At 42.9% G+C, this 11,373-nt stretch overlaps 1 protein-coding gene across 1 annotated transcript in view; it reads right to left on the bottom strand.

The window, feature by feature from the left end:
- CFAP57 (cilia and flagella associated protein 57) overlaps nt 1–11,373 on the bottom strand; it is a 75,761-nt gene that overhangs the window by 50,858 nt on the left and 13,530 nt on the right. The window contains 1 exon segment of the mRNA XM_027110752.1: nt 9,757–9,909. Within this exon segment, the coding sequence (XP_026966553.1) occupies nt 9,757–9,909 (153 nt within the window).

Raw genomic sequence — 11,373 nt, forward strand, 5'->3', positions numbered from 1 at the left:
GCATCGGCAGGCGGACTCTCAACCACTGCGCCACCAGGGAAGCCCCTAGACTAAATATTCTTACATGTAAGTCTGTGTTCCTCTCTGATTACTTCCTTAGATACTGCAGGGTAAGTGCCTGACATTAAGCTTTTGAGTCTCAAGGCATCTATTTCAAAGGACATCCATCTTGAATAAACATATTGCCAGTTGTATGACACAGCTACCAGCCAAATAATCTGCCAAAGAATTAAGCCGTCCCCACCCTTGAAGACCCCTTTTGCAGAAAGTCCTGGATAACTTAAATAACTGACTTCTTGAGTGACCCCACTTTTCTCCTCCTGTGGCCTAATTCTCACTCTCGTGGCTAAATGACCATTAAATCAATAGTGAACTCGCAAAACCCTAGACACCCCACCTTCAAACCTTAATAAATGCAGAGCCCCAGGTCCACCTCTCTCTTTAACCATGTCCTCACTGTGTGGCCCTTGGGCTTGCTCTGTACCCTCCAGGACCTGTGAGTAAGAAATCTTGTTCCTCAAAGTTCCCTGATGGTTTTTGATGAAGTACATCCTACAATCACAATAAGAACCAAAGGGCCAGTCAGGCCACAGCATTGGCCCTGGTTGGGGGAGTGTATGTGGGGCCTTTGCTAGGAGTAATACAGCCCCTGGGTAGTGCCTCCGGCATTCCTAGCTGATGGCATCACCACCGATAGGTTGGGACCCACACAACAGATGTATTTCTAGAAGTGGAATACAGGGCAAAATGGTGTGAATGATTTTCAAGATCTTAATGAGAACTCCCAAATTTCTCTGCAGAGAGACTATGTTACTCCACAAGCAGCAGCAAGGAGAGTTGGGTGAATGATTTTAAGTTAAAATTTATCCTATTGCACTGCTTGTGTAGATTCCAGGTGTCTGTCATCAGAGACATTACACCTGGGACACCTGAATGAGGCGTGATGACTGGGGAGTTTAATGAGGTGTACATGCTTTGTTCACAAGCCAAGGCAAAGGCTGAGCTGGCAATCCCCTCAAATTCAGACGCTTCCCTTCTCTACTGTGGCAGAAAGAGGTGCTGGGCTGGGGTGGGGGTAGGCACAGATTATTCCCATTCTTCTCCATCTGCTTCCCCTTCTTTCTCCAATATCTTCAATCTTGCTGTCTCTACTAGCACATTTCTACTAGCTTTTTTTTTTTTTTTTTTCCCCTGAAGGATGAGCAAGAACTAATGTGGGGAAGGGGACAACATAAGAGTGCCCCAGGCAGAGGTAGGAGCATACTGAAGCCTTTTGGCAGAGGGAACATGCAGACTCATGGTGATCAGAAAGGCCTGTCCTATCAGGTGGAATGATGGGATGGGGCTGCGGAAAGCAGCCTGGGCCAGACATTGCCCAGCCCTGTGCACCCAGTTCAGTTCTTCTCAGAGCCCAGGAAGCCAATGAAGGATCGCAGCTGTGATGACGGTGGAGGTGGTGGAGGATGTGTATTTTGTGATAACCACGTCTGGGATTTGAAAAGATCACTCTGGCAGCCAAACAGAATATAATTCAGGGGCTGGAGGGCAGAGTGTACATGAAGAGACAAGCAGGAAACTGTTCTAGCCTGGGAGAGAGAGTGGAAACACTCCCCTCCACAGAAGGTCCCACTCTCTGGTCTAGTTCTCTCCTCCCCACACAGCCTTCCTTCTGAGAGGCCCTGCCCACCAGCAGGGAGAGAAGCTCTATGCAATGAGCTCACCCCTCTACACAGCGAAAGTGGACAGACTGGAGATCCAGCCATCAAATTAGTCCTTTCTGAGTCCTTGTGAATGAAGTGTCCCCAGGTGGAATGATAAAAATGTCTTAGTTTGGGGTATACAACGTAATGACTTATATATTAGCTGACAAGCTTTTAAGTACACTCAAATTCCTGTTATGTTAAAACAAAAGCAATTCTCTCTTTTCCACCATGTCTCTGCACCTCATTCTATGAGGTCAGTATTACCTGGATACCAGAAGCAGATAAAGGCATCACAAGAAAACTACAGAGCAACATCCATTTATGAATGTAATTTGGTTTTGAATTTTATTTTATTTATTTTTTTATACAGCAGGTTCTTATTAGTTATCCATTTTATACATATTAGTATATACATATAAATCCCAATCTCCCAATTCATCCCACCAGCACCCCCTGCTCCCCGCCACTTTCCCTCTTTGGTGTCCATATGTTTGTTCTCTACATCTGTGTCTCAATTTCTGCCCTGCAAACAGGTTCATCTGTACCATTTTTCTAGGTTCCACATATATGTGTTAATATACGATATCTTCTCTTTCTGATTTACTTCACTCTGTATGACAGTCTCTAGATCCATCCACGTCTGTACAAATGACCCAATTTCGTTCCTTTTTATGGCTGAGTAATATTGCATTGTATATATGTCCCACATCTTCTTTATCCATTCATCTGTCGATGGGCATCTAGGTTGCTTCCATGTCCTGGCTATTGTAAATACTGCTGCAATGAACATTGGGGTGCATGTGTCTTTTTGAATTATGGTTTTCTCAGGGTATATGCCCAGTAGTGGGATTGCTGGGTCATATGGTAATTCTATTTTTAGATTTTTTTTTGTGGTATGCGGGCCTCTCACTGCTGTGGCCTCTCCTGTTGCGGAGCACAGGCTCCAGACACGCAGACTCAGCGGCCATGGCTCACGGGCCCAGCCGCTCCGCGGCATGTGGGATCCTCCCGGACCGGGACACAAACCCGTGTCCCCTGCATCGGCAGGCGGACTCTCAACCACTGCGCCACCAGGGAAACCCTATTTTTAGTTTTTTAAGGAACCTCCATACTGTTCTCCATAGTGGCTGTATCAATTTACATTCCCACCAACAATGCAAGAGGGTTCCCTGTTCTCCACATCCTCTCCAGCATTTGTTGTTTGTAGATTGTCTGATGATGCCCATTCCAACTGGTGTGAGGTGATACCTCACTGTAGTTTTGATTTGCATTTCTCTAATAATTAGTGATGTTGAGCATCTTTTCATGAGCTTCTCAGTCATCTGTATGTCTTCTTTGGAGAAATGTCTATTTAGGTCTTCTGCCCATTTTTGGATTGGGTTGTTTGTTTTTTCAATATTGAGCTGCATGAGCTGTTTATATATTTTGGAGATTAATCCTTTGTCCGTTGATTCGTTTGCAAATATTTTCTCCCATTCTGAGGGTTGTCTTTTCGTCTTGTTTGTAGTTTCCTTTGCTGTGCAAAAACTTTTAAGTTTCATTAGGTCCCATTTATTTATTTTTGTTTTTACTTCCATTACTTGAGGAGGTGGATCAGAAAAGATCTTGCTGTGATTTATGTCAAAGAGTGTTCTTCCTATATTTTCCTCGAAAAGTTTTATATGTCCGGCCTTACATTTAGGTCACTAATCCATTTTGAGTTTATTTTTGTGTATGGTGTTAGGGAGTGTTCTAATTTCATTCTTTTACATGTAGCTGTCCAGTTTTCCCAGCACCATTTATTGAAGACACCGTCTTTTCTCCATTGTATATCCTCGCATCCTTTGTCATAGATTAGTTGACCATAGGTGCGTGGGTTTATCTCTGGGCTTTCTATCCTGTTCCATTGATCTATATTTCTGTTTTTGTGCCAGTACCATACTGTCTTGATTACTGTAGCTTTGTAGTATAGCCTGAAGTCAGGGAGTCTGATTCCTCCAGCTCTGCTTTTTTCCTTCAAGAGTGCTTTGGCTATTCGGGGTCTTTTTTGTCTCCATACAAATTTTAAGATTTTTTTGTTCTAGTTCTGTAAAAAATGCCATTGGTAATTTGATAGGGATTGCATTGAATCTGTAGATTGCTTTGGGTAGTACAGTCATTTTCACAATATTGATTCTTCCAATCCTAGAACATGGTATATCTCTCCATCTGTTGGTATCATCTTTAATTTCTTTCATCAGCATCTAATAGTTTTCTGCATACAGGTCTTTTGTCTCCCTAGGTAGGTTTATTCCTAGGTATTTTATTCTTTTTGTTGCAATGGTAAATGGGAGTGTTTCCTTAATTTCTCTTTCAGATTTTTCATCATTAGCATATAGGAATGTAAGAGATTTCTGTGCATTAATTTTGCATCCAGCAACTTTACCAAATTCATTGATTAGCTCTAGTAGTTTTCTGGTGGCACCTTTAGGATTCTCTATGTATAGTATCATGTCACCTGCAAACAGTGACAGTTTTACTTCTTCTTTTCCAATTTGGATTCTTTTTATTTCTTTTCTTCTCTGATTGCCGTGGCTAGGACTTCCAAAACTATGTTGAATAATAGCAGTGAGAGTGGACATCCTTGTCTTGTTCCTGATCTTAGAGGAAATGCTTTCAGTTTTTCACCACTGAGAATGATGTTTGCTGTGGGTTTGTCATATATGTCCTTTATTATGTTGAGGTAGGTTCCCTCTATGTCCACTTTCTGGAGAGTTTTTATCATAACTGGGTGTTGAGTTTTGTCTAAAACTTTTTCTGCATCTATTGAGATGATCATACGGTTCTTATTCTTCAATTTGTTAATATGGTGTATCACATTGATTGATTTGCATATATTGAAGAATCCTTGCATCCCTGGGATAAATCCCACTTGATCATGGTGTACGATCCTTTTAATGTGTTGTTGGATTCTGTCTGCTAGTATTTTGTTGAGGATTTTTGCATCTATGTTTATCAGTGATATTGGTCTGTAATTTTCTTTTTTTGTAGTATCTTTGTCTGGTTTTGGTATCAGCATGATTGTGGCCTCATAGAATGAGTTTGGGAGTATTCCTTCCTCTGCAATTTTTTGGAAGAGTTTGAGAAGGATGGGTGTTAGCTCTTCTCTAAATGTTTGATAGAATTCACCTGTGAAGCCATCTGGTCCTGAACTTGTGTTTGTTGGAAGATTTTTAATCACAGTTTCAATTTCATTACTTGTGATTGGTCTGTTCATATTTTCTATTTCTTCCTGGTTCAGTCTCAGAAGGTTACACCGTTCTAAGAATTTGTCCATTTCTTCCAGGTTGTCCATTTTATTGGCATAGAGTTGCTTGTAGTAGTTTCTTAGCATGCTTTGTATTTCTGCAGTGTCTGTTGTAACTTCTCTTTTTCATTTCTAATTTTATTGATTTGAGTCCTCTTCCTCTTTTTTTGATGAGTCTGGCTAATGGTTTTTCAATTTTGTTTATCTTCTCAAAAAACCAACTTTTAGTTTTATTGATCTTTGCTACTGTTTTCTTTGTTTCTATTTCATTTATTTGTGCTCTGATTTTTATGATTTCTTTCCTTCTACTAACTTCGGGTTTTGTTTGTTCTTCTTTCTCTAGTTCCTTTAGGTGTAAGGTTAGATTGTTTATTTGAGATGTTTGTTGTATCCTGAGGTAGGATTGTATTGCTATAAACCTCCCTCTTAGAACTGCTTTTGCTGCATCCCATAGGTTTTGGATCATCGTGTTTTCATTGTAATTTGTCTCTAGGTATTTTTTGATTTCCCTGATTTCTTCAGTGTTCTCTTGGTTATTTACTAACGTATTGTTTAGCCTCCATGTGTTTGTGTTTTTTATGTTTTTTCCCCTGTAATTGATTTCTAATCTCATAGCATTGTGGTCAGAAAAGATGCTTGATATGATTTCAATTTTCTTAAATTTACTGAGGCTTGATTTGTGACCCAAGATATGATCTACCCTGGAGAATGTTCCGTTCGCACTTGAGAAGAAAGTGTAATCTGCTGTTTTTGGAAGGAATGTCCTATAAATATCAATTAAATCTCTCTGGTCTGTTGTGTCATTTAAAGCTTGTGTTTCCTTATTAATTTTCTGTTTGGATGATCTGTCCATTGGGGTAAGTGAGGTGTTAAAAGTCTCCCACTATTACTGTGTTACTGTCGATTTCTTCTTTTATAGCTGTTAGCAGTTGCCTTATGTATTGAGGTGCTCCTATGTTGGGTGCATACATATTTATAATTGTTATATCTTCTTCTTGGATTGATCCCTTGATCATTATGTAGTGTCCTTCCTTGTCTCTTGTACCATTCTTTATTTGAAAGTCTATTTTGTCTTATATGAGTATTGCTACTCCAGCTTTCTTTTGATTTCCATTTGCATGGAATATCTTTTTCCATCCCCTCACTTTCAGTCCGTATGTGTCCCTAGGTCTGAAGTGCATCTCTTGTAGACAGCATATAGAGGGGTCTTGTTTTTGTATCCATTCAGCGAGCCTGTGTTTTCTGGTTGGAGCATTTAATCCATACACGTTTAAGGTAATTGTCTATATGTATGTTCTTATGACCATTTTCTTAATTGTTTTGGGTTTGTTTTTGTAGGTCCTTTTCTTCTCTTGTGTTTCCCACTTAGAGAAGTTCCTTTAGCATTTGTTGTAGAACTGGTTTGGTGGTGCTGAATTCTCTTAGCTTTTGCTTGTCTGTAAAGCTTTTGATTTCTCCATAGAATCTGAATGAGATCCTTGCCGGGTAGAATAGTCTTGGTTGTAGGTTCTTCCCTTTCATCAGTTTAAATATGTCATGCCACTACCTTCTGGCTTGTATAGTTTCTGCTGAGAAATCAGCTGTTAACCTTATGGGAGTTCCCTTTTATGTTATTTGTCTTTTTTCCCTTGCTGCTTTCAACAATTTTTTTTCTCTTTACTTTTTGCCAGTTTGATTACTATGTGTCTCGGCGTGTTTCTCCTTGGGTTTATCCTGTATGGGGCTCTCTGCACTTCCTGGACTTGGGTGGCTATTTCCTTTCCCATGTTAGGGAATTTTTTAACTATAATCTCTTCAGATATTTTCTCGGGTCCTTTCTCTCTCTCTTCTCTTTCTGGGACCTCTAATAATGTGAATGTTGTTGCCTTTAATGTCCCAGAGGTCTCTTAGGCTGTCTTCATTTCTTTTCATTCTTTTTTCTTTAGTCTGTACCACAGCAGTGAATTCCACCCTTCTGTCTTCCAGGTCACTTATCCGTTCTTCTGCCTCAGTTAGTCTGCTATTGATTCCTTCTATTGTAGTTTTCATTTCAGTTATTGTATTGTTCATCTCTGTTTGTTTGTTCTTTAATTCTTCTAGGTCTTTGTTAAACATTTCTTGCATCTTCTCAATCTTTGCCTCCATTCTTTTTCTGAGGTCCTGGATCGTCTTCACTATCATTATTCTGAATTCTTTTTCTGGAAAGTTGACTATCTCCACTTCATTTAGTTGTTTTTCTGGGGTTTTATCTTGTTCCTTCATCTGGTACATAGCTCTCTGCCTTTTTATTTTGTCTATCTTTCTGTGAATGTGGTTTTTGTTCCACAGGCTGCAGGATTGTAGCTCTTCTTGCTTCTGCTGTCTGCCTTCTGGTGGGTGAGGCTATCTAAGAGGATTGTGCAAGTTTCCTAATGGAAGGGACTGGTGGTGGGTAGAGCTGGCTGTTGCTCTGGTGGGTAGAGCACAGTAAAACTTTAATCCATTTGTCTGCTGTTGGGTGGGGCTGGGTTCCCTCCCTATTGGTTGTTTGGCCTGAGGCAACCCAACACTGGAGCCTACCCAGGCTCTTTGGTGGGGCTGATGGCAGACTCTAGGAGGGCTCACAACAAGGAGTACTTCCCAGAACTTCTGCTGCCAGTGTCCTTGTCCTCACGGTGAGACAGAGGCACCCCCTGCCTCTGCAGGAGACCCTCCAACACTAGCAGGTAGGTCTGATTCAGTCTCCTGTGGGGTCACGGCTCCTTCCCGTGGGTTCTGATACACACACTCCTTTGTGTGTGCCCTCCAAGAGTGGATTCTCTGTTTCCCCCAGTCCTGTTGAAATCCTGCAATCAAATCCTGCTAGCCTTCGAACTCTGTTTCTCTAGTAATTCCTCCTCCCGTTGCCAGACCCTCAGGTTGGGAAGCCTGATGTGTGGCTCAGAACCTTCACTCCAGTAGGTGGACTTCTGTGGTATAAGTGTTCTCCAGTTTGTGAGTCACCCACCCAGCAGTTATGGGATTTGATTTTATGTGATTGCACCCCTCCTACCATCTCATTGCAGCTTCTCCTTTGTCTTTGGATGTGGGGTATCTTTTTTGGTGTGTTCCAGTGTCTTCCTGTTGATGATTGTTCAGCAGTCAGTTGTGATTCCGGTGCTCTTGCAGGAGGGAGTGAGCGTAATTTGAAAATCAGATAAGAACAAATGTTGGTAAAAACAGAGAGAAATGAGAACACTCGTACACAGCTGATAGGAATATAAATGGTGCAGCACCTTGGAAAACTATCTGGCAGTTCCTTAAATGTTTAAATATTGAGTTACTACGTGACCCAGGAATTCCACTCCTAGGTATACACCCAGAAGGATAAAAACATATGTCTACAGAAAAACTTGTACACAGATGTTTATAGCAGCAGTATTTATAATATCTAAAAGTTAGAAACAGCCCAAATGTTCATCAACTGATGACTAGACCAACAAAAGTGGTACAGCCATGCAATGGAATATTATTTGGACATGAAAAGGAATGGAGTACAAGGGACTTCCCTGGTGGTCCAGTGGTAAAGAATCTGCCTTCCAATACAGGGGACGCAGGTACAATCCCTGATCGGGGACCTAAGATTCCACATGCTGTGAAGCAACTAAGCCCATGCGTTGCAACTACTGAGCTCATGCACCTCAAGGAGAGAGCCCACGTGCCGCAGACTGCAGTGCCCACGCGCCCTGGAGCCTGCACGACACAATTAGAGAGGGAAAACCCAAATGCCACAACTAGAGAAAAGCCCGAGCGCCGCAACAAAAGATCCTGCATACCAAGCACCACAACGAAAGATACTGCATGCCTCAACGACCCGACGCAGACAAAAATAAAAAAGGAGTGGAGTACTGATACATGCTACCACATGGATGAAACTTAAAAACATTGTGCTAAGTGAAAGAAGCCAGTCCCAAGAGTCCACATATTGGTATGCAATGTTCAGAAAAGGCAAATCTATACAGACACAAGACAGTAGTGGTTGGCTACAGCTGGGAGGGAGGCAGATGGGATGGTGGGAGCATAATAGCTAAAGGGCATATATTTTTTTTAAGTGATGAAAGTGTTCTAAAATTGATGGAGGTAATGGCTGCACAACTCTGTGAATATACTAAAAACCATTGTATTGTACACTTTACATAGGTGAACTGTATAATGACTTATAACTCAATACAGCTGTTATTTAGAAAACCACCATTACTGAGAAAGATATATTAAAATCTCCTACGATTGTAGGTGGTTTATTTTCCTTGTTGTTCTGCCAAAGTTTGCTGGATATATTTTGAGTCCATGCTATTAGGTGCATACAAATTTAAAACTAATGTCTGGTTGATGAAGTGAACCTTTTATAAGTACAAAGTGCTTCTTTTTAGCTTTAATACCGCTTTTTTGTTGCAATGTCTGCAGTGTATTCATACTGGCTTTCTTTGTTATTTAAAAACAAAAAGCAATGATAAACCTTTACATATATACATCTCTGTGCACAGAAGCAGGTATAGCCGTACATTAAATACCTGAAGTACACTTGCTTGCTGGGTTAAAGATAGGTACAATTTAAATCTGACAGATGTCTCCAGGGTGTTCTCCAAAGAGGCTGCAGCGATCACATTCCCGGGCACCCCTCTGCCCGCCGCCCAGGGTATCGGAGCGCTCCTTACACGGACAACTTGAAATTTGAGTTTCTTTTGCTCTGTTATGAAGTGGTGAGTGAGCCTGCACTTAGGAATTGGATTAAAATTTTCCCACATGGTGAGCAGTCCCCGGGCTGGAAGGAAGCGCTGCTGGGAGACTCACCTTGCTGATCTCCATCAGGGACATGGTGATGCTGTAGAGCTGGTTCTTGCTGGTGCTGGCGATCAGCGTTTCCTCAGAGGGGCTGAAGCACAGGCAGAGCACGTCCTGTTTGTCTGACTGACTCGGGTCATTGCTCTGTGGGTCCACAGGAATCTGCCCAAGACACAGAACAGCGGTCAGCAATGCCCTCACATTGTCAGGGTGTCCTCGGGCTTTCAGATTCTCTCAGATACTGTAGCTTATTGACTCCTGACCATGCTTCCTGGATCCTCCTCAGATGTGGAGAAGGGAGGGCTTGAGGGGCCTCCGTTCCTGTGGGTTTCCCACTCACCTTTAAGTGATTAGTGGCTGAATAATAAGGCAGCAGCACAGGTGAAACGGATCCATCTGTACCTCTCAGTTTGAGATCCCCCCTCACAACCAGCGTTAGTCTAACCCCGACTCTCGCCCAGCTGTTGGGAGCCCAGTGTGGGCGCCCACCTGCATCAGGTACACAGTGTGTGCTCCACGGCAGTAGAGGGGAAGGTGGCAGCCCTTCTACCACGTGGAGTGGGTGACAGGGCAGAGAGAAGAGAAGGGGTCACACAGCTCCTGCAGTGGTCTCAGAGGGCCGGGAGTTCCTAGTGGAGGAAACTAGATTTCCTTTTCCCTGCTATTTCTCTCCTTCCACTAACAACCAAACTTATTGAAAGGCTGGTCTGCACGTACCATCTCTACTTCCCTACCACCCACTCAGTTCTTAATTCCTTATAATGTGGCTTCCACCGCATCATTTACTGAAACTGTTCTCATAAACATCACCAAAGCCTGATGTCCCTGCTCGGCCCTCATCTTCTAGGCTTTTCTAGAGCCTGCAGCAGTGACCTTGGCACCTTCCTCCCTAGAAGGCCCTGGCCTCCTGTGCTGCCCTGCCCCTGCCTGGAGTCCTGTCTTCCTATGTACCCCCTAACCCGTCCTCATGAAGTCTACTCTCACTGCCTCACCAGAACAGCAAGGGCTCTGGGAAGCCCTCCCTGACCACCCCGGGCTGAGTGGGCCCTGATGTTCCCTCAATGTGCTCACAGCACCCGGGGCTCCCTCTGCTGTTACATGCATCACACTGTATAAAGTAGAACGGGAGCCCGCAGACCGAGGACCATGTCTGTCCCCGCGTCTGTCTCCTGGTGCTTGGAGCAGTGCCTGACACATAGCAGGTGCCTGACTGTGCGGTGTGGCCTCACGGTCCTCCCCCAGACAGCGAGGTCCACGAGGGAAGTGCCCATGTCTGATTCACCCACCGCAGGCCACACCACAGAGCCTGGCCCATGATAGCTGCACGACGGACGTTTGTTGACTGAATGAGTGAAGGACGACACCTTGTCAGTGCCCTGCTGGATTCTCATCCCGTCTCAGTCTTGAAATTAGGAAATGCTAAGTTTTGTCCTCAGTTCTCTTTTTGGCTCTATATTTTCTCTCTCAGTGATTTTACCTAATATAAGGGTTCAGTGAAAACAATAGTAGTAAAGTAATTGCAATAATAAATACTTAAAATAGTATTGACTATGTGCCAGATACAAGCCAAGTGCTATGGGTGTGTGTGTGTGTGTGTGTGTGTGTGTGTGTGTGTGTGTGTGTGTG

The sequence above is a fragment of the Aethalodelphis obliquidens genome, unplaced genomic scaffold (genome assembly GCF_003676395.1).
Source record: "Aethalodelphis obliquidens isolate GAN/ISIS:26980383/991018 unplaced genomic scaffold, ASM367639v1 scaffold9, whole genome shotgun sequence".
Taxonomy (NCBI): domain Eukaryota; kingdom Metazoa; phylum Chordata; class Mammalia; order Artiodactyla; family Delphinidae; genus Aethalodelphis; species Aethalodelphis obliquidens.